Below are 24,489 nucleotides of genomic sequence, written 5' to 3'. Positions count from 1 at the left end.
CTTTACCTCTTCATGGGCAGGATTGTTAACTCAGGTGGGCGGGCCCAAGAGCAGCTGTGAAACAGCCTAACTCATGGCCAGCCAGCATGAATCGCGCACTGCAACACTCAGCGCTGCCGAGGTGGGGGCAGGAGGAGGACAGGCACTAAAGCTTGCGCATGTATGCGGGTGCACGCACTGAAAGCTCCCTGAAGGCCAGAGCTGCTTCAGGGAGTTGAAGATTTATAACATTACAAATAAAGATTTAAAAAATAAGGTAAACACATCCCCTCTTGTGACTCTGTCACATGAGCAGGGGCATTTTACAAATGAGATTCAAACATTTTTATTTTATTTTTAACATTAGAAACCTCATCCCACCCGTGTATGAGGTTTCCTCAAAAATCCAAAGGCTGCTTGGCCTTCTCGTCCGCCCGCCAACCAAACGGTTGGACAGTCGGCGAAAAATCCAATGTAATTAATTGAGTAAGGGCCTTAATAGGCCTCTTAATTGTCCGTGGGCCGCTGCCGCCTCTTGCACGCGCCTGCCGAGCGAAATATTGCGAGAGTGCGTGATGACATTGGAACGCTCGCCCGACGTCACTGCGCACTATTTCACTCTCTTTCGGGTCAGGTGCCCGCCTGACAAGGGGAAAATTCTGCTGCATAAGTTTAAACACCCCAGCCAAATCATTCTTACAAAAATAGACATTTTCTTCTCTGTATTTATATTTCCTCACATCAGATAACATCCTAGTGAATCTGTGCTGCACCTTCTTTGCTTCATCAACATCCTTCCTAGAGTGCAGAGTTTAAATCTGCACACATCACTCCAGCTGTAGTCTAACTAATATTTTATATACCTACACCATTCCATTTTGATGCTTCCCTTCCAAATCTCTTGCCATCAAACAAAGTATTCCGTTCTATTTTTAAAACATTATTCACTTCAGGTGCTGCTTTAAGGGTCTTGTGAATCTAAGCTCCCTCATTACTCGGGTGGGGGGCGGGAATTTGCACATGCAGTGTACAACGAAAAGTTACGTACATTGTACAGTCAATTTCCAAAACAATGAAATATGTTACAACATCTAATGATTAAAGAAGTCTTCCTTTTCTGGAACAACAGCCTGAACAAACAGAATTTAGCAAAAAGATAGATCTAGGATTTTCCTAAGTGGCGTGTTGGAATGCTTTTTCATCTGCATTGTATTAAGAGATTTCCTACACATGACAGGCTTTTATGTTGCAGGGTAGCTCTGGTAAGGCCATTCTTTCTGTTTAGGATATATAGTCATATTGTAATATTTGATGCAGCTATAGGATATGGTAGTGATATTACAGCTTGCTCATGTTATTTTCAAATGGATCCTATGTTTCTTTAGTAATGCTGTTATATATTTTGGTCATTATATTTTATATTGTTAATTCCAGCCTCGTAATGGAAGAACTCTCAATGTGTATACACAATAAACAAAACCATCATCTAAAACGTATGTATATTTATACTAACATCTTTTTCTGGTAGAATTAGAAAGTATATTTATTGCAACCCAGTACATTAATTTTATAACAAATAAAAATGTTTTTTTTGGAGACTGGATGGTGAAGTATATTAACATACTATCCATTCAGCTCTGGGAACTGGGTTTGTATCCATTTCAGACTGATGGGATGAAAGCATTATTTTTAAATTATCTTCGAAATGATAAACTACGTGAACTAAGTTTGAGCTGTCACAACTCAGGTCCTGGTGCATATGGGTTCACAACACAGGAACAGTTTGCAAATTGTCACTAAACTGCTGATCACCCAGAAAGAACATATGGTGCTGAACCTCAATGTTGACACCATTTCCGAGTCCCTCCGGGACACCCTGGTCCACTCCTCCATCACCCCCTACACCTCAACCCCCTCCCACGGCACCTTCCCATGCAACCACAGAAGGTGCAACACCTGCCCCTTTACTTCCCCTCTCCTCACTGTTCAAGGGCCCAAACACTCCTTTCAAGTGAAGCAGCATTTCACTTGCATTTCCCTCAACTTAGTCTACTGCATTCGTTGCTCCCAATGCGGTTTCCTCTACATTGGAGAGACCAAACGCAGACTGGGTGACCGCTTTGCAGAACAACTTCGGCCTGTCCGCAAGCATTACCCAGACCTCCCTGTCGCTTGCCATTTCAACACTCCACCCTGCTCTCATGCCCACATGTCCGTCCTTGGCTTGCTGCATTGATCCTGTGAAGCTCAACGCAAACTGGAGGAACAGCACCTCATCTTCTAACTAGGCACTTTACAGGCTTCCAGACTGAATATTGAGTTCAACAATTTTAGATCATGAACTCTCTCCTGCATCCCCACCTCCTTTCCGATTTTCCCCCTCTTTGTTTTTTCCAATAATTTATATAGATTTTTCTTTTCCCACCAATTTCCATTATTTTTAAATGTATTTCCATCCATTGTTTTATCTCTACCTTTTAGCCTTTTTCAATTCCTTCACCCCACCCCACCCCCACTAGGGCTATCTGTACCTTGCTCGTCCTGCTTTCTACCCTTAAATAGCACATTCCTTTAGATAATATCACCACCTTCAACACCTCTTTGTCCTTTTGTCTGTGACATCTTTTGGTTATCTCCACCTATCACTGGCCCTCTATCCAGCTCTTCTTGTCCCACCCCCCCCCCCCTTAAACCAGCTTATATTTCACCTCTTTTCTATTTTTCCTTAGTTCTGTTGAAGAGTTATACGGACTCAAAACGTTAACTGTGCTCCTCTCTGCAGATGCTGCCAGACCTGCTGAGTTTTTCCAGGTATTTTTGTTTTTGTTTTAGATTTCCAGCATCCGCAGTATTTTGCTTTTATAAAAATAGGGAAGTCTTGCTAAAACTATACAAGGCGCGAGTTAGACCACGCCAGAATACTGTGAACAGTTTTGGTCTCCTTATCTAAGAAAAGATATACTGGCATTGGAGGCAGTCCAGAGAAGGTTCACAAGGTTGATTTAGGGTATGGAGGGATTTTCTTATGAGGAGAGGTTGAATAGGTTGGGCCTGTATTCATTGGAGTTCAAAAGAATGAGAGGTGACTATATTGAAATATATAAGATTCTTAGGGGGCTTGGCATGGTAGATTGTCGCTGGACTAGTAATCCAGAGATCAAGAGTAATGCTCTGGGGACCCAGGTTCAAATCCCGCCTCGGCAGATGGTGGAATTTGAAATCAATGAAAAAATCTGGAATTAAAAGTCTAATAATGACCATGAAACCATTGTTGATTACTGTTAAACCCATCTGGTTCACTAGTGTCCTTTAGGGAAGGAAGTCTGTCGTCCTTGCCTGGTCTGGTCTACATATGACTCCAGACCCACAGCAATGTGATTATGCCCTCTGAAATGGCCTAGCAAGCCACTCAGTTGTAACAAACCACTACAAAGTCACAAAAAAGGAATGAAGCCTGACGGACCACTCAGCGTCGACCTACGCACCGGAAACGACAACAGCAATCGCAGCCCTGTCGACCCTGCAAGGTCTTCCTTCGCAACATCTGGGGGCTAGTGCCAAAATTGGGATAGCTATCTCATAGACTAGTCAGGCAACAGCCTGACATAGTCATCCTCACGGAACCATACCTTACAGACAATGTCCCAGACACCACCATCATGTGATGGCACAGTGGTATACAGTTGGGAGGGAGTTACCTTGGGAGTCCTCAACATCATTTCCAGACCCCATGAAGTCTCATGGCATCAGGTCAAACATGAGCACGTACCGCCCTCCCTCAGCTGATGAGTCAGTGCTCCTCCATGTTGAACATCACTTGGAGGAAGCACTGAGGGTGGCAAGGGCGCAGAATGTACTCTGGGTAGGGGACTTCAATATCCACCACCAAGAGTGGCTCAGTAGCACCAAGCTGGCTGAGTCTTAAATGACATAGCTGCTAGACTGGGCCTGCGGTAGGTGGTGAGGGAACCAACAAGAGGGAAAAATATACTTGACCTCATCCTCACCAACCTGCCTGCCACAGATGCATCGGTAGGAGTGCCCACCGAACAGTTGTTGTGGAGGCAAGATCTGTCTTCACATTGAGGATTCCTTCATTGTGTTGTGTGGCACTACCACCGTCCTAAATGAAATAGATTTCGAACAGATCTAGCAACTCAAGCCTGGGCATCCATGAGGTGCTGTGGGCCATCAGCAGCAGCACAATTGTACTCGAACACAATCTGTAACCTCATGGCCTGGCATATCCCCCACTCTACCATTACCATCAAGCCAGGGGATCAGCCCTGGTTCAATGAAGAGTGCAGGAGGGCATGCCAGGAGCTGCACCAGGCATGCCCTAAAAATGAAGTGTCAACCTGGTGAAGCTATAACACAGGACTACTTGTGTGCCAAACAGCATAAGCAGCAAGTGATAGACAGAGCTAAGCGATCCCACAACCAACAGATCAGATCTAAGCTCTGCAGTCCTGCCATATCCAGTCGTAAATGGCGGTGGACAATTAAACAACTCACTGGAGAAGGAGGCTCCACAAAAATCCCCATCCTCAAGGATGGAGGAGCCCAGCACATCAGGGCAAAAAATAAGGCTGAAGCATTTGCTACAATCTTCGGCCAGAAGTGTCAAGAGCCAAAGACTTGTGCTCCAGAACTTGCTGCGCCCCTAGCCAAGCTGTTCTAGTACAGCTATAACACAGGCATCAACCCAGCTATGTGGAAAATTGCCATGGTATGCCCTGCACACAAAAAGCAGGAAAAATCGAACCTGGTCAATTACCACCCCATTAACTTCTCTTGATCATCAGTAAAGTAATGGAAGGGGTCATCAACACTGCTATCTAGCGGCACTTGCTTAGCCTTTCCACCATCTACAAGGCACAAGTCAGGAGTGTGATGGAATACTCTCTACTTTCCTGAATGAGTGCAGCTCCCACAAAACTCAAGAAGCTTGACACCATCCAGGACAAAGCAGCCCATTTGATTGGCACCATATCCACAAACAGTCACTCCCTCCACCACTGACGCACAGTAGCAGCAGTGTGTACCAACAAGGTACACTGCAGGAATTCACCAAGGCTTCTTCAACAACATCTTCCAAACCCACAACCACTAACATCTAGAAGGACAAGGGCAGCAGATAGATGGGAACACCACCACCTGGAAGTTCCCCTCCAAGTCACTCACCATCTTGACTTGGAAATATATCACCGTTCCTTCACTGTCGCTGGGTCAAAATCCTGGAACTCCCTCCCTAAGAGCACTGTAGGTGTACCTACACCACATGGACTGCAGCGGTTCAAGAAGGCAGCTCACCACCACCTGCTCAAGGGCAACTAGGGATGGGCAATAAATGATGGCCCAGCCAGCGAAGCCCACATCCCATGAATGAATAAAAAAAAAGATGCTGAGAGGTTGTTCCCCTTGAGGGAGAGTCTAGGACCAGAGGGCATAATCTTAGAGTAAGGGGTCACCGATTTAAAACAGAGATGAGGAGGAATTTCTTCTCTCAGAGGGTAGTTAATCTGTGGAATTCTTTACCACAGAGGGCTGTAGAAGTTGGGTCATTAAGTATAATCAAGGCGGAGATAAACAGATTTTTAATCAGTAAGCGAATCAAGGGTCATGGGGAAAAGGCAGGAAAGTGGATTTGAGGATTATCAGATCAGCCATGATCTCATTGAATGGCAGAGCAGACTCGATGGGCTGAATGGTCTACCTCTGCTTCTACGTCTTATGGTCCTCTTCCCTGTCAAAATATTTTAAGCATATTTATATGACACATCCTCTGACTGTTTCTTCTATCTGGAGTATTTATTGAACAATTTACTTCACTCAGTTTCTTTTCAATCCTGTAAGGCCCACTAAACGTTGCCTTTAATGAGTCACCCAGTACTGGTAACAGAACAAGCACTTTCTCTCCAGCAACAAAATTCCAAGTGGTAGCTTTCCTGTCTGCTTTCACTTTCTTCATTGCTGTGATATCTTTAAATGTTCCCTAGCCAACTCACATGTTCTGCCTAATCTCTCTCTGAAGTTTGATACATAATCCAGGAGAGTAGTTTCTGAGTTTTGACGTACCAATTTCTCATAAAATCAATTTCAGTGGTCCCCTTACCTCATGACCATAGACTAGTTCGACAGGACTAAAACCAGTCGATGCATTATGAGCATCCCTAATAGCAAATAACAGGATTGGGATAGAGGAATTCCATTCTTATAGATAATATAAGGATGATAAGCTATTGACATAAATTGTTTTATCCCCAAACTGTTCATTACTTCCTTTTATCAGCTATGACATAAAATTTGAACTCTGATCTGATTTTATTTCCTTAGGTAAATCATATCTCGTAAAAAAAAATTAGTTAACTCTTCCATAATCTTCTTTGTTGTAATGTTTCACAAAGTATTGCTTCAGGAAATCTGGTAGACACATCCATTATTGTCAGTAAATACTGGTTTCCACTTTTAGTCTTAGGGAAGGGTCCTACACAATCCATCATGACCCTAGTAAAAGTTTCCTCAAATGCTGGAATTGGAATTAAATGTGCCAGCATAATCACTGCTCTGGTTTCCCTGTCATCTGTGACATGTTCTACAGATTTTGACTACATCCCTATGCAATCCAGGCCAACAAAAATGTTTTTGTATTTCCGTCTGTGTCTTTCTAATTCCTAAATGTACCCCCATTGGAATTTCATGAGCTATCCTCAGAATCTCATTTCTATACCCAACTAGGATAACAATCTGATGTGTCTCCCTCCAGCTTTCATTTGCTAAAACATGATACAGCCTCCATTTTCTCATTAACATATTACCCTTAAGGTAATAACATTCTGGAATACATTTTGCCTCTGTTTCTGAGTAAGCTGCCTGATATAAATGCTGTAATGTTGTAACTCCACTAGCTGTCTTGAGTTAAACACTTCAGCTGAATTGTCTTTTAGTCCTTCTTCTTGAACAATGGCCAGGATTTTACAGTCGGTACGCAAGGGTGGGCCCAACACGCCGGCTTGTAAAATGACAATGATGTCGGGCGAGCGTCCCAACGTCATCACGCTGCCTCGCGATGTTTTGTTCGGCAGGAGCGCACCGGAGATGGCTGCACGCCCGCCGATAATTAATAGGCCTATTAAGGCCATTAATGAAGTAATTAATTTCAAGTTAACGCTGCCTGTGCAACCTTACAGTTGGCAGCGTTGCCCGTCTTTTACCAGGACCTGATCAAAGTCTGGAACGTGGTCGCCTCACGACGCAGCTCTCCCCCGTCAGGAGTAGCGGCTATCGTCAGAGAGCCGCTGCTCAGGAATCCGCCCCTCCGTCCCTTTCAGTGGCTGGCGGGGTGACCAGGATTGGGGACGTGCTGGGTGGCAGATGACTGGGCTAGATGCTCCCACAGGAGTTGGCGCGTCGCGCGTCAGTGAGTGTCCAGGTTGCAGCCGATGCCATCCAAGACCTAAGGACAGTCGTGCTTGGACCCGATGTCATTTTAGGTCTCGAGGTGGCCCAGGTGCGCGGTGGTCTTCCGGCTGAACGTTCCCCTGTTCGGATGGAATTCCACATTGGCCCCAAGCCCCGAACCCTCCCTCGGGTGCTGGTGCCCTGCAATAATATGAGCCAGCTCGGGGACATGCCCTCGGTGCCATTTGGCATGGCGCGGAGGAGTTTCCTGTACGGACTGCTGCTGCACACCTTCCATTTTCTTGCCCTCGTTTGCCGCCCGGACACGCCCTGGCGTGCCTTGTTGCCGTCCGGCAGCGGAGGCCCCCGATGGGAGGCCCTCTTCGGAGGTGTCCTCCCGCTTTCTATCGGGGACCTGGGTTGGAGGGTATTGCATGCAGCAGTCCCCTACAACCGTAGAATGTGTAGGTTCACGGACTCCCAAGACACCTGCTCTTTTTGCGGTCTTGTGGAGTCCGTGGACCACGTTTATATAGGGTGTGATAGGCTGCACTCCCTTTTTAGTTATTTAAAAAACCTTCTGTTGCTGTTTTGTTTGCACTTTAGTCCCACGCTCCTGATCTACGGACACCCGGTGCGGAAGGGGGTCGGGAAGGAGGAGGACCTCCTCGTGAACCTGCTCCTGGGCCTGGCCAGGTTGACCATTAATAGGTCCAGGCAGCGGGCGATCGAGGGGGGAGTCCCGCCCGATTGTTTGTCCCTCTTCTGCGGCTACATTCGCGGCCGGGTGTCCCTGGAAAGGGAGCACGCGGTGTCTGCTGGCACCATCGAGGCCTTCCGTGCCCGGTGGGCACCGCGGGGACAGGGGTGTTTTGTTGACCCCTTTAATCACATTTTGGTTTGATGTTTGTAAGGTTCCTTTAAAGTTTTTCCTTGATTTTACAGCTGACCTGACTTAGGGGCTGTGCTTGATTTCTCCCTTGTTATTGTTAATTTAGTTAATTGTTTTAACTCTACAAGAGAGTTACAGTTGGCGGGCAAGCAAAAAGGCCAAGCAGCCCTCATGTTTTTTAGGAAACCTCATCCACAAGCGGGATGAGGTTTCCTAAAGCTTTTAAGAATTAAAAAGTTTTTCTAAAAAATAAAAACATGTCCCATCCCATGTGACACAGTCGCATGAGGGGTCATGTTTCATTAAATTTTTATTACATACATTAATTTTTTTTCAAAGGCACTTCAATCTCCCTGAGGCAGCTCTGTGCCTCGGGGATTGAAGTGCTCTTTTGCGCGCATACGCAAAAGAGCGCTGAGCCCGACTCTCCCTCCTCCCCCTGCCTGCACAGGTAGCGTTCAGTGCTACTGCTCGTGTATTTTGCTGGGCAGGCCTTAATTGGCCCACCTGTGTTAAATGGTGGTGCGCAGCCGATCACGGGCAGCAGTCGGCTCCGCGACCACCCCCGCCCATTCCCACTGAGCCCGCCCAGCGTGGGAAAAATTCAGGCCAATGTTACCAAACACAGTGTCAGCTAATTGGACTTCAATGACCTCTTCCTGCCTTTGAACTGCCTGTCCTTCCTGTTTTTCTTGTTTCAACCTATGAGCCTGTGACCTCATTATCACACAATCTGGAAAGAATCCAGGATGCTCTCTCTGTAACACTTCTGTTGAAGACATCTCTACAGGCTGCTCAACTACCATAGGCAGCACCCAAATTTGTGATCCAGCTATATCATTACCCAGAATAAATTGAACCCTTGCAATGGGCAATTTTTACACCACTCCAAAATTCACTTCACCTGTTTTCCACTTACTCTTTAAATTTACCTTCCACAATGGAATAGGTTTAGCACCTCCATGAACTCCACTTATTATCACCTGCACTACTCCCTCTGAACAACAAATATTACCATCCCACACCATTAAGGATTAACTAGCCCCTGTGTCTCTTAAAATTTTAACATCTTTGCCTATCACTGATTCTTCCTGTTTTACCTATACACAAACTATTGGTTTTTCCTGTAGCTGAACCTCAGAACTCACAGTACTTTTACTTCTAGAACTTTTCCAACAGATTTTTCCTGTAATTTCCAACACACTGACTTTCTGTGTCCAACTCTATTACAATGAAAACACCTCAATTTTCAAATGTCACCTCAACCCTCAGCACCTTCCTTGTTATTCTGAGGAAAAAACTTCCAGAAAATTTCCACCTACTCTTTCCCTTCTCTCACTACCCACCTTACTTTCACCGTCCCACTTCCAGGTGACGGAAAAAAGGTTTGGCTCTATGAACTAACTTATAATCATCAGCTATCTCTGTGCTTGTTTAACGTTTGAACCCTCTGTTCCTCCTGAATGAGGAGTGCTCAGGTGAAACGTGCCTGGATTAGATATGCCTTATTATTCACATAATCCTGATGAGTACTTCGATTCCTGACACTTCCCCAGCTACCTCCCTACACAGCAAGGGTGACATCCTGATCTGCATCCTCCTCCAACATGAACTGTGGTAATATAGTGCTTCCCCCTCTCCAAGGCCTACACCTTTCTGGAGGGTTGTGTCATGGAGAGTGCAGCAGCCAACCAAAATGCACGAGACCCTTGCAAGAGTGCACTGCAAGGCACTATCCAACTGATCGAAGCACCAGAACCACATTTTCAGAAGCCCAAGGCCTGCTTGATGGTGGTTCTTATGAACAGGTGGCTTTGGTTATTTTGGCTCTGTGCCTCAATCTCTGGGTCATGTAAAGGTATGAATAGCCATCTCCTCAGGGGATAACCCTTATCTTCTAGAAGCCATCTTTGGAGTTTCAGTACTGACCCATGAAGAGCTGCTGCACTCTCAACCGCCAGAGGATAAAGACGTCATGGTAATAGCAGGATAGTGAGCATAAACATGAATAAGGCATTTGTGGTTGCATAGCGGAAGCCTTTCCTGTTGATCAATCTCACTGGCTGGACACTAGGTGCCTTAATGGCCACACGGTGCAACTGATGATCCCATGCACCTGCAGGAATCCAGCACTAGAGGCAAATCTCACTGCCCTTTGGTGCATGCCTATCTGTTTAAAATTGTATGTATTGCCCTGCTTACAAATAGGCCATTAGTGGCGTGCGAGATGCAATGGTGTGCTGCCGTTTGACAAACACCAAGGTCCATAACTGATCCTTGGAATGAATGAGAGGTGAAGAAGTTCAAGGCCTGATTTTAACAACTACTGGCAGGGCATGGCAAGAGGTGCTGCCAGGTGTGAGGTCTTTCTCAAGAAGCTCACAAATCTCAGATACCATCTACATGGATAGGCGCGGTCTGCTGCAGCACGGATTCTCTAACATTTCCAAATAGCTTCTTCTTCAACGGTAGACTCAATGCTGAGGAAATGGACTTCATTACCTTACTGTCCCTCGTTCCTCCTCTTTGCCCTCTCAAGCACAGGGCTCTTGCTGTATCTTCCTCTTATGGCCCCAAGATCGCTGGAAGGTCACGACCCCCTCAGCTGACTGAGCATGCACAGACACTTGCTCCACTAACCTACCAACCCGAAATACCACTCTTACCCCTACTTCCTTTGTTGAACCCATCTCATTGAATGGGGTGGCTTTAACTGCCTACCAGCGCTTTGCCACCTTCTTATACTTCACCTGTTCCATATCCAGCATGGATCTCGTGCCTTCCCTCAAAAGTTGCAGACTAGCCCTTGATGAGCTGACAACAAGCTCATTAATAGGCTCAATTGGTCATTGCTCAGAATCAGGTGGGTTGCCGAGTCCCCAACTTGCCAAAAAAAATCACTGACTGTCGGAACGGTGTCAGGGAGCCGGTAAGACAGCCGGCAGTGAGAAATTATTTGCTCGTCTGCCTCACTGCCCTGCCCCCTTTGGCCACTAGAATCCAGCCAATGGAATGAGAAGTGGAATTATTCACACTCCTGATGCAAGGTTTGGTAAGCTCCTGAGGGTTTTTAATATTTTAAGAAATTAAGTTGAAGGCCATCATACAGGCTAATACCAAGTTGAAAATAGTGAAAGATAGGACAGAGTACTTTGGAAAGTAGTGATTAGGAGATGCCGCACTTTGAAAATCTAAATAAAGATTGTAGAAGGCAGGAAAGACTAAGATAAATTAATAATTCCAAGGGCAAAATTTTACAGACCCCTTTTAGACAAAGGGGGCCTGTAAAATTGCCCAGGTGGCCTTCCCTCTGCTCTCCCACCTGCCCTCATCCTTTCCGTAATATTATGGGGGTGTAGGTAAGGCCAAGGACAGCCCGCCTGCCCTCACCCCAGTTGAAACCCTTAAGTGGCCAATTATTGGCTCCTTGAGGGCTGCTTCCCTCCCAGCCTCAACACATCCTGGAAAAGAGCCACAATACAGCTGCCCAGGACCACCTCCGCCAAAGTTTGTGGGATTGAGCAATCTCTTATTTTCCTCGCCAACGGACGACTGCAGCTCCAACAACAACCAAACGGTCTAAAAGGCAGCGAAAGATCCGATTCAATTACTTGATTAAGGGCCTTAATTGTTGGCGGGCGCATTGCTGCCTCTCCCACATGCCCGAGCGAAATATCACAAGATGCACGATGACGTCGGGACGCTCACCCAATGTCATCGTGCAATATTTTACATTTGTTCGGGTCAGACGCGCGCCCGGCTGACAAGGGAAAAGCTCTTCCCCTGGTGTTTTTGGTAATTAATAAGTTTGGTTATATCATGTTATGCCGATAGTCTCAGCTGCGCTGAATATAGCTCCAAAAAGCAGTGAAATCTGGTGAAAATAGTTTAGTGCTTAGATTGCATCACCTTATGTGATCTGAGGATGTTCAGATAATATAGCATTGGCCTGCACTTTTGAATATTGTATAAAATTATAACAGACATAGAATTAAAATGTACTTTTATTTACAGATCCTTTGGAATAACCATTTAGGAATAACAACAGTTACAAGCTACAATCGACCTTCATCCCTTGAAAGTGTCTAACAATCAATAACTATAAACAAATTGTAATGTTGGACAATTTGTGGTGAATCATAAGATGTTGTAATATGTTGCAGAAAATTACAGATGTGCTTTCTACTGTGAATAATAAATATCTCTCTCAGCATTTTTTATTGCCTATTTAAGTATTGTTCTGCTTTTGCACCTTCAGGTTTTCACTAGGTTGCAGGATCAGCAGCACTCCCAGATAGTGATGTGTCAAATAAGAAATCCTTCAGTCACTTGTGAGGTCTACCTATCCCTCAGTGGGGCACTAGTAAAAGTGTTAGCACTCCAACATTGTAAAATACCAGCACTGGCGTAAAATGGCCTTAAGTGGGGCGTCTTGGAGTGGGTGGCCAACCAGGTTCCTTATCCATCCCGGGACAGTTCCTCAGAGGCAGAAATGCATTGGAAAGCAGCGCCAATGTGCCTCCCACTATTTTCCTGACACCGCTCCGCCTCCACTCCACAGGGCTGGGAAAATTCAGCCCGGTGTGTGGTCAACCAGAAAATCCTCTCCTCTGTTTATTAACGTATTGAGTAACATGGGAGTAGTGCTCCACAATACCCTTACTACCACTATGTCTTGTGTGAAGGCCACTAACAAAAATTGCATAGCACCAAATCATACTCAAGCAGCTATATAGTTAACCAAAAGGGAGAATTTCCTCACCTCCATAGATACACATTGATCTGTTCACAGATATGATCTGTTCAGCCATAAGCTACCACCAGACTCTTAATCTAGGCAATGGAAGGAGGATAGAGGATATTGGAACCAATGCTTGTTCTGAAATCATATAGCCCTAGCTATATAGGAACAGGAGTAAGACATTTAGCTCCTCAAGCCTGTTCAATAATTCAAGGCTGATCTGTGACCTAACTCCATATATCCACCTTTGCCCCATATCCCTTCATACCTTCAGTAAACAAAAGCCTATCAATCTCAGAATTAAAATTAACAATTGGTCTAGCATCAATTGTCATTTGTGGATGTGTTCAAACTTCTACCATCCTTTGTGTGTAGAATTGTTTCTTAATTTCACTCCTGAGAGGTCTGGCTCTAATTTTTAGACTGTACCCACCCTAGTTCTAGACTCCCCAAACATTGGAAATAGACAAAAACTATCTATCCTCTCTGTCCCCTTAATATCTTGAAAACATTGATCAAATCGCCCCCTCAGCTTTCTAAATTCCAGGGATTAAAAGGCATCATTCCGGTGGGCCTATGCTGCACTCCCTCCAAGACCAGTAAATCCTTCGTAAGGTAAGGTGCCCAGAAATGTGTTGAGAATGTTGGGTTGTAAACAGTTATGTTTTAAACTGTCCATTTCATTCCAAAGTAAAAGAGAGAGCTAGGGTCTCAAGAATAGACAATCAACATTTCTACCTGGGAACAAGGCCCATGTGATTCATGTTGCCACGGAAATGGGCTCCGAGAGGGGAAGGCTTTGTGCCATTCTCGAGAAGAACTTGTCCAACTTACCTTAAAGTCGAGAACTCCAAGTCCTGGCAGAACTTGGAGTTTCCGCGCATGCACGGGCAGGGAAAGGGCCACATATGCACAATTCAGTGTTTTAAGTTCTTTGGGCAGAGGATGGGCCCAGCACACCTGTGCAGAAAGGGAATATGGAGTGAAAACCCAGATCATGTGACCAGGAGCAGAGCACCATTGCAGACAAGTGTCCCAGGCAGGGGACAGGGAAGGTCCCAAAAGTAGAGTCCTGGACAGGGGCAGGAAGAGGTCCCAGTTGTGGTAAAAAGAGATGAGCAGAGAAGGAGGCACCTAGCAGGAAAAAAGTTGCAGGGGAAGCCCTGGAAATCAAAGAGGGCAGAAGGTTGGTGACTCCCTGCTGCAGGCCATTAGGGCAAAGGTACCCCTTTGGAGCCGTGGGAGCTCTGCTCAACACGGCCGAAGAGCTGAAATTATGCTTGTGAATTGGTGCTTAAGTACTGAACGGGATCTTGGGAGACGAGATTGAAACCGTGTGAGGTGGGCCATCATTGAGGCTGTCCACGTTGGAGCGACTTGGAGAGAATTCCAAGGCAAGATTTTTGAAGGCGAAGACTGGACTCCCTCCTAAAAGAGACACAGAGTTTCAACGAGATTGGTTGACTCCGTGTTTACTGACATTTGGTGGGTTGTTGAGAAATCTGTGGAATCTGTCTTGGTCGCATCTCCCATTTATTGTGCTCGACCACAAGTTGCCTGTTAATTTCCATGTACCTCGCATTGAATGTTAGAGTATAAGATTGATATTGTAAATGGTTCATCTTCCTGACCTTGTACAGTAAAGTTTATTTTTGTTTGTTCAAAACCCGTGGAATCTTGTGGCTTTATTCACTGAGCAGGGTCTTGAATCTCAAACTTTGTCCACTGTTACAGACAGGAGGGGTGTCAGTTAAAACAGCACTGATTTCCTCTTACTACCTGTCCATCAACAGAAGCTGTTTTGAATTAGTTTGTTTTAAAGACTAAATAGTGGCATATTTTTCCCAACCCCTTGGTTTTTGTGTGATCCAATTTTACTAATAATCCACAGCAAACTCAAGTTAGGATTAATTCAGAAGGTTAGTTTATTTCACACATTCAAAGTCCGTGAAAGGAGCTTCCACAACATCCTTTTCCATATTCATACAGCAAACGGGGGCAGATAAAGAAAAGGTTTACAATGCAAGGACCAGAGAAAAAAAAACAATATTGGTTCACGTGAGGTTCAGAGTGCCAAAGCCAATGAGGAATTCTTTCACGTAGGCGTTTAGAGTTTGGTTGGAGACCAGTGTTGCAAGATTCATTTTTCAGGTGGTGTTGATGTCAGGGGGGCTAGTCAGGAGGTTGGGGGTGGGGGGGGGGGTGCAATTAGGCCGAGTTGGAGGGTGGTCAGGGGTAGTCAGATGGTCAGGGGTGCATTCGGGTCATTTGGGGGCATAGTCGGGTGGTTGTGGAGGTAGCTGGTTCGGGTGGGGGGTTAGTCGGGTGGTAATGGGGTAATTGGGTTTGGTCAGGGAGGTAGTTGGGTTCTCGAGGGTAGTCGAGTAGTCAGGGGCTAGTCAGGTCATGTGAGTGGTCAAGTGGTATGGGGTAGTTGGATTTGGAGGGGTAGTCAGGTGGTCAGTCAGAGGAGTAATTGGGTGGTGGGGGGTTGGGGGGGGGGGGGAGAGAGCGGAGAGAGAGAGAGAGAGAGAGATAGTCGGGTCAGGATCGGAGGTAATTAAGGCAGGAGCTAGACAGATTTGGAGGGGTAGTCCGGTGGTCTGGGGAGTAGTAGTTGGGTCTGGTTGGGGGTGAAGTCGAGTAATCTAAGGGGTTTGTTGGTTGGTTGGGAGAGATAGTTGGGTCTGGTTGAGTGGTCTGAAGGGTAGTCAGAGGGGTGGCCGAGGGGGCTGATTGGGGGTGTTGGTTGTGAAGTTACTCAGGGGTTAAACTGGGTTTTAATCTAACATTTCCTGGGTAACTAGATAAGTACAGCAGATCTGTCCCAAGTCTCCAGCTCTAGCTCAGAGTTCCTATGTAGGTCCACAGGTCAGGACTTCCACAGGGTCCTGACGCACATCCTCCCTCGCACATTGATAATCTGGAGACCGGAAGATTTGGCCCAATATATTTTAAATCAGTACAGTCACCATTGTTTCAGACAATCCACTGCACACAAGTAAAAATAGAATAAAGAAACAAAAGTACGTATTTCGCAATAATATGATTAAAGTTTTCAATAAACCTGTCTTTTTTACTATTGTTGTACCATCAGCTATGTTTCCACTCAGAGACCTCACTCTTTCTAAGAAGCCTGGAGCCTGAATTAATATTCCCCAAACTTTTGCTCTGTTGGTTGATGAAAGATATCTATAATTCTCAGCATGCTACAGTCTTAGTGTGTACACTGTGGAGCAATCTCTCAGCATGTATGAGTACAATCTCTCAGATAATTGTCCATAACACCTTGAAATGTGGCTTTCCGCAGGCTATTTACATAATCATGAACTTGGCTTTGGAAATTACTTCCAAACAGGTTAAATATGAACTTTATAGCCTGCTTTGCAATATGGTTTGACAGATAAACTATTTTCAACATTCAGTTTTGCTTCAGGCTAACTCAAAATGAAAAAGAGATTGATACAGAGAGAGGAATTGACAGGAAGAGAGAAGAAGGGAGGCAGAGTAAGAGAGGAAGAGACTGCAAATTTAGTAAAGGAGAGAAACAAAAGTTAATTAAACGGCTTCAGATCTTTTTGGCCATAACCTTACATTCTCAATAGCTGAGAGCATAAAACTTTGAAATACAGGGGTTGAGTTTCCAGGGGAGTTCTCTGGATCACCTGGCATAACTTTGTCTGAAGCCTGAACAACTGGCATAAAAAGGAGATTTTTCCATTTTTCTAGGATTTTCTTGAATCTTCTATTGAAGCTACTACAGATAATTGGGAGAAACCCTGTGGAATTGTGGCAGCACAGGCCGTAACAGTATAAAGGCATACAATACAAAATTTACAAACAAGTTAATAAACCTGAAAACAAGCATTTGATTGGTTCAAAATATTTATAGGATTTTGAAACAAAACCTTTACCTCTTAATAGTTTGGGCACGAGTTCATGCAGATTCTGGTGGCTTAACCAAGGAACAAAACAACAGGAATAGACCATTCAGCCCAAGCCCGAGTCAACTGGATCACGGCTGATGAGAACTTAAACTCCATTTACCCGTCTTGCTTCCATATCCCTTGATATGCATGCCTAACGATAGATCATTAAACTCACTTTTGAAACTTTCAACTGACCTACCTTCAACACCTTTTTAGAGACCGAATCTCAGATTTCCACTATTGCCTGTGTACAGAAATGCTTCCTGACATCACCCCTGATAAGCCTAGCTCCAACTTTATGCCCTCTTGCTCTGGACTCACCTACCAGAGGAAATAGGGCAGAATTTTGCCGATTGCCTCGAGATCCTGATGCTGGGGTCAGTTCTGGTTCACAAGGCCACACGTGTGGATGGCAGGACTTCTGCAGCGATCTTCTGATATGCAGCCAATTACATCAGGGTTGCAGGGGTGGGGAGGGGGTATGTGACCAATAAAGAATGACAGGAGGGTGTTAATGCCAGCAGGGAGCTTGAGGGCACCATTTTAAAAAGGGTGTTGGCAGCCTTCATACCGACCGCACACAGAAGGCTGCAGGTGGAATGAGGTGGAAGTCTGTGGGTGGGGTGATGTCAGAAGTGCGAGGAAGGGTGTTTCCATGCTTCAATTACATCTCCCAGGAGGTGATCCTGCAGTGCCTAGCAACAGGGGTCCAGAGAAGCAAGTCCCTCCCAAAGACACACACAGAAAACTGAAAGAAACAGCAATTTTGAGTTCAGTTTGAAGACTGCTGCCAAAAAGAAGCCACCTAGAAGGGACAGATACCCAGTCCCAAGCTAAAATTGGTTGAAAGTAGCTGACAGAGACTGGAGCAAAAAGGACAGATAGCAAGTCCCAAGTTAAAGAAAAGACCCTAAAAAGCCAGGGGCGTGGAACAGGAGAAAGTCCCAGGCAGGCCATCTAGTCAAAAGGAAGAACAGGAACATAGAAAAGGTCCTATTAAGTGAAGATAAGAGTGAAGGGCAGAGATAAAGGCTCCAAACTTCAGATTTAAAGAGACAAAAGCTGCAGGAAGCAGATTTAAAGCAAGAACAGCTTGCAAGAGGCAATAAGGTTCAAAGGGACACCTGAAGGTCTGCGACTCTTTGCTATGGACATGTGAAGCAGTGGTGTGCTGTTGATGACTGAGTCAGTGAGAGAGATTGCATGGAAGACAGCTTGAATGCATGTGGTGACCCAGGGAAGAGGAACATCAGAAGGAGAGTTCAAAACCCTGGAGGTGAACCCTTGGAGAAGGCATCTGAGAGAAAGCATCGGCTTGGGAGAAGATTCCAAGGTGAGGTCTTCGAGAGTAGAGATTGAAAACCCTTATGTGAAAGACGGAGTTCAGTGAGACTGATTGGCTCATGGTGTGACAAGCATCTGTGGGGAGTTGAGGGGAGATCCATAGCATCTGTTTGAGGTGGCATCAGTCACTTGCTTTCAGAGTCTGGTGTGCCTGACCACAGGTCGTCAATAGGTTTACATGGACTGTGTACTTACTGTGGACATTAGAGTATAAGACAGCTTTTGTAACTTACGTTATCCTTACGAACCTGTATACATCTGTAAAGGTATGGTTCTGGATGAAGAAGTATTGTAATATCGTTCATTGTTTCTTATTTAATAAATGTTTTATGCTTTTGTTAAAAGTTCATTAGCTGACTCCAGTGACTCTGTTCAGTGGCCACTCTCCTCGTATCTAAACAAACAAATAAAAGTTAGGATCTATTGAGCTGGGTTTCACCCTGGGATCAGGCTTGTCTAGTGCTCAGCTGGGGATCATAACAATATATAGTCTATATAATCAGCGATGATGGTGTCTGAGGGAGTTTGCTGAAGAGGGGAGGTGATCCTTTCATTTTGTACCTTTCCTCGGCAAGAAGAGCTGTGGCCTTGGTAAGTATATCTACTGTCCTTAATATTCTCTAAACTAGAGGAAGTAAGGGAGTAATTTAAGGGTAAGTCATGGCAGGACAGCTCAGTCATGTGGAATGCTCCTCCTGTGCGATGTGGGAAGTCAGGGACACTTCCAGTGTCCATGGTGACCACGTATGCGGGAAGTGTCTCCAGTTGCAACTACTTGAAATCCACGTTTTGGATCTGGAGTAGCAGCTGGAGTCACTGAGAAGCATCTGCAGGGCTGAGATCTTCGTGGGTAGCAAATACAGTGAGGTAGTCACACCACAGGTAAAGAGTGCACAAGAAGAAGGTGACCGCCAGACAGAGTAAAGGCACTAAGCAGGTAGTGCAGGAGTTCCCTGGGTCCATCTCCCTCGCTAACAGATTTTCCATTTTAGATACTGGGGATGCTGGTTTCTCAGGGAAATGTAGCGAGAGCCAAGTCTGTGGCACCACGAGTGGCTCAGCTGCACAGGGGAAAAAAAAGAGTGGGAGAGCAATAGTGATAGGGGATTCTATTGTAAAGGGAACAGACAGAAGTTTCTGTGGCCGCAGATGTGACACCAGGATGGGATGTTGCCTCCCTGGTGCCAGGTCAGGGACGTCACTGAGTGGCTGCAGGACATTCTGATGGGAGAAAGATGAACAGCCAGGGGTCATGGTCCATATCGGTACCAAAGACATAGGTAAAAAGAGGGATGAGGTCCTACAGCAGAATATAGGAAGCTAGGAAATAAATTAAAAAGCAGGACCTCAAAAGGTAGTAATCTCTGGGTTACTCCCAGTGCCACGTGCTATTGAGGTCAGGAATAGGAGAATAGACTGGATGAATGAGTGGCTGGAGAGATGGTGTACGAGGGAGGGATTTAGATTCCTGAGGCATTGGGACCAATTCTGGGGAAGATGGGACCTGTACAAGCTGGACGGGTTCCACCCCAGCAGGACCAGGACCAATATACTCGCAGGGGTATTCGCTAGTACTGTCGGGATGGTTTAAACCAGAGTGGCAGATGGATGGGAACCTGAGCAGGGAGACTGAAGAGAAGGAAACAAAGATAGAAATGAGAGACAGAAAAGTAAAAAGCAAAAGTGGAAGGCAGGGGAAACAGGGGCTAGCAGCAAATAGGGCCATAGTACAAAAAAGATGTGTAAAAAGACAAGTCTAAAAGGCACTGTATCTGAATGCACGGAGCATTTGTAATAAGGTAGATGAATTAACAGCGCCAATAGATGTAAACGGGTACGACATGATTGCGATTACAGAGACATGGCAGGTGACCAAAGCTGGGAACTGAATATCCAAAGGTATTCGATATTTAGGAAGGACAGGCAAAAAGGAAAAGGATGTAGCATGACATTATTAGTTAAGGATGAAATCAGTGCGATAGTGAGAGGGGATATTAGCTCAGAAAATCTAGATGTAGAATCAGTCTGGGTGGAGCTAAGAAGTAACAAGGGGTGAAAAACATTAGTGGGAGTTGTATATAGGCCTCCAAACAGTAGTGCTAAGGTAGGGAATTAACAGGAAATTAGAGATGCATGTAACAAGGGTGCTGCAATAATCATGCATGACTTTAATCTATATATAGACTGGGCAAGCCAAATTAGCAATAATACTGTGGCAGATGAATTCCTGGGGTGTGGGCGAGATGGGTTTTTTAGACCAGTATGTCGAGGAACCAACTAGGGAACAGGCTATCCTAGATTTGGTTTTGTGCAATGAGAAGGAGTTACTTAATAATCTTGTTGTGCGGGGTCCTTTAGGGAACAGTGACCATAACATGATAGAATTGTTCCTTACATTGGAAAGTAAAGTCGTCCAATCCGAAACTAGTGTCCTAAATCTAAACAAAGGAAGCTACGAAGGTATGAGGCTTGAATTGGCTAGTATAGATTGGGGAACTTCATTAGAAGGTGGATAGGCAATGGTTAATATTTAAGGAATGAATGTATGCATTGTAAGTTATATATTCCTTTCTGGCACAAAAACCCAACCGTGGCTAACAAAAGAAATTAAGGATAGAATTAGATCCAAAAAAGGAGTCATATAAAAGTTACTAGCTAAAGTAACAAGCCTGAGGATTGGAAGCAGTTTAGAATTCAGTAAAGGAGGACCAACAAATTGATTGAGAGAGGAAAATAGAGTATGAGAGTAAACTTACAAGGAACGTAAAAGAGGACTGTAAAAGTATGTAAGAAAAAGATTAGTGAAAACAAATGTAGGTCCCTTACAATCCGAAACACGAGAATTTATAATAGAGAACAAGGATAAGGCAACGCAATTAAACAACTACTTTGGGTCTACCTTCATGAAGGAAGACACAAATAACTTCCCAGAGATACTAGGGAACAAAAAGTCTAGTGAGGAGGAATTGAAGGAAATCAGTATCACTAAAAAAGTTATGGAGAAATTAATGGGACTGAAAGCCATTAAATCCCCAGGGCCTGACAATCTACATCTCAGGGCACTAAAGGAGGTGGCCATGGAATTAGTGGATGCGTTGGTTGTCATCGTCCAAAATTCCGTAGATTCTGGAACAGTCCCTGCAAATTGGAGGTTGGCAAATGTAACCCCACTATTTAAAAAAGGAGTGAGGGAAAAACAGGGAATTAGAGAACGATTAGCCTAACATCAGTGGTAGGAAAAATGCTAGAGTCTATTATAAAGGATGTGATAACAGGACACTTAGAAAATATGACCTGGATTAGACAAAGTCAACATTGATTTATGGAAGGGAAATCATGTTTGACAAACTTGGAGTTTTTTTTGAGGATGTAACCAGCAGAATAGATAAGGGAGAACCAATGGATGTGGTGTATTTGGATTTTCAGAAAGCTTTTGACAAAGTCCCATTTAAGAGGTTAGTGTGTAAAATTAAAGCATATGGGATTGGGGGTAATATATTGGCATGGATTGAAAATTGGTTGGCAGACAGGAAACACAGTAGGAATAAATGGGTCTTTTCGGAATGGCAGGCATTGATTAGTGGGGTACTGCAGGGATCAGTGCTTGGGCCTCAGCTATTCACAATATATATCAATGATTTGGATGAGGGAGCTAAATGTAATATTTTCAAGTTTGCTGACGACACAAAACTAGGTGGGAATGTGAGTGGTGAGGAGGATGTTAAGAGGCTTCAACGTGATTTAGACAAGTTGAGTGAGTGGGCAAATACATGGATGCAGTGTAACATGGATAAGTGTGGAGTTATTCACTTTGGTAAGAAAAATAAAATGGCAGAGTATTATTTAAATGGTGATGTACAAAGGGGCCTGGGTGTCCTTTAAACTAATCACTGAAAGCAAGCATGCAAATGCAGCAAGTAGTTAAGGCGGCAAATGGTATGCTGGCCTTCATTGCGAGGGGACTCGAGTACAAGAGCAGGGATGTCTTACTGCAGCTATACAGGGCCTTGGTGAGACGACACCTGCAGCATTGTGTGCAGTTTTGGTCTCCTTACCTAAAGAAGGATATACTTGCCACTGAGGGAGTGCAGCGAGGTTCACCAGACTAATTCCTGGGATGGCAGGATTGTCGTCTGAGTAGAGATTGGGCCGACTAGGCCTGTATTCACTGCAGTTTAGAAGAATGAGGGGGGATCTCATTGAAATGTATAAAATTCTGAGAGGGATGATGTTTCCTCTGGCTGGGGGAATAGAACAAGGGGTCACAATCTCAGGATATGGGGTAGTCCATTTAGGACTGAGATGAGGAGAAACTTCTTCACTCAGAGGGTGGTGAACCTGTGGAATTCTCTACCACAGAGGGTGTGGAGGTCAAGTCACTGAATATATTTAAGAAGGAAATAGATTTCTAGACTCTAAAGGCATCAAAGGGTATGGGGAGAGTGCGGGGTATGGCGTTGAGATAGAGGATCAGCCATGATCATATTGAAGCCGGAGCAGGCTCGAAGGACCGAATGACCTACTCCTGCTCCTTTTTTTTCTATGTTTCTATGCAAGATCACATGACAACATGGCGAGAGATAGTTCTATTAGAGCCTCATGCTGAGATTTTATTGTAAATAGTTAATATAATGTTCAATTAAAGGTAGCATTTACCAACAGCATTACCTACAGCATTGTCTGTACGTTCAGACTACCACATCTAAGACTGACAATGATAATACCAGATGATGACAGTGGAAAAACACGATGAAAGGAGCAACGCACAAACAGCCCAGCGGCTACAAAGAGCAGCAAGACAACTGCAGGACCAGGACAGTGCAGGAAAATCTTCAAGCCAAGCCCAGAGAAGACAACAGTAAAAGGTAGACATGGAAAAAATTCTACCATTACCAGAGTGCTTCATGTTGAAAGCCTGGATCAAGGCAAGGAGTGGCAGAACTGGCACTGCACATTTACCAAGTACAGAACAGCATTGGGATTAGCAGAAGACTAGCAAGGAGCAGGTCAGTACCTTACTCCATGCCATAGGCAGTAGTGCAGATGACATAATGGTCAGACAGGGCATAAACGAATTACTAAGCAGCAGCTATCTAAGCCTTTGATATTTATTTTAATCTTCAGCAAAACACCATAATAGAGTGCAAAATTTAATAGGTGCACCTTAAGACTGGGAGATTGCATAGATTCTTTTATTAATGATTAGCTGAAAATTGTCAATATGGAGCCCTGAAAGACAAATTAATTTGGGATTGCATTATTGTGGGAGTTTTAAAAGAGACGCTAATTAGACTTTTTGCAGTCGAAGGAAAATTTGACACTTTTGGAGGCTGATAACAAGGCAGGCAGAAGACAGCAAACAAAACAAAATTATTCAAGGCAAAAAAGAAATCGCGTAAAAAAAGTGGATACAATCCAATTTATAGCACATAAAAATTGCAGCACACCTAATCTCAAACAGCAAAAAAGAGGAAGGCACATGGAAGCTGCCATTATTCAATGTTCTCATTGTGGCGGGAAAGGGCAGCACCAGTGTGAAGAATGCCCCGCCAAAAATGTGGAGTGCCATTCCTGCAGGAAGAGGGGCCATTTTTATATCATCTTCCTGCTCCAAACAGCTCTCAATGAAACAATTAAAGTTGAAACAGCCAAAATCATTTGCTATTCAAGAAGTTGAAGAAGAAAAAGAACCAGAGATTCCATTCCTTGGAAAAAACAGGATCAAATGCGAACGACTGGTGTGTAGATATTATGGTCAACCCACATAAAACAAACTTCAATTTAGACAATGGAGCCAGAGTTTTAATTCTTCCAGACATAGAGAAATGGTTAAAACCAGACATACTCCAGCCATCGACCACAAGACTTCACGGTCCAGGAGGCATTCAGCTAAACGTCAAGGGACAGTTGATTACTAAACTCCAGCACAAAGGAACAGAAATATTGGGCTGAATCTTCCGAGGAGTGACAATCACCGTCGGATTGCCAGTTCACTCCTATTTACTTACCTTGCAGCAGAGCTCCACATTTCTCACCATGACTTCCGAACTGAGCCTCTTGAGAAATCCACTACCACCCACATGCGGAGAGCAAATAAAAAAGCATGAATAACGTTGTCAAAAAAAATCAACCTTTTTTATTTCACATTTCCAACGTTGCAAATTTATAAAATTGGAACGTTTGTTACATATAAACTGCATGCG

General features: G+C 44.6%; 1 protein-coding gene across 2 annotated transcripts in view; it reads left to right on the top strand.

The window, feature by feature from the left end:
* nms (neuromedin S) overlaps window positions 1-12,954 on the top strand; it is a 40,848-nt gene extending 27,894 nt beyond the window's left edge. For both annotated transcript variants that reach the window (XM_078544876.1, XM_078544875.1), the window contains 2 exons: window positions 1,414-1,472; window positions 12,287-12,954. In XM_078544876.1, the coding sequence (XP_078401002.1) occupies window positions 1,414-1,452 (39 nt within the window). In that variant the 3' untranslated portion in view covers window positions 1,453-1,472; window positions 12,287-12,954. The remainder of the gene's footprint in view (window positions 1-1,413; window positions 1,473-12,286) is intronic.
* The last annotated feature ends 11,535 nt before the right edge of the window (window positions 12,955-24,489 follow it).

Source organism: Cetorhinus maximus, chromosome 7 (genome assembly GCF_964194155.1).
Source record: "Cetorhinus maximus chromosome 7, sCetMax3.hap1.1, whole genome shotgun sequence".
NCBI classification, from domain to species: Eukaryota; Metazoa; Chordata; class Chondrichthyes; order Lamniformes; family Cetorhinidae; genus Cetorhinus; species Cetorhinus maximus.
Note: the sequence above shows the minus strand (reverse complement) of the source record. Positions and strands in the feature narration are given on the sequence as shown.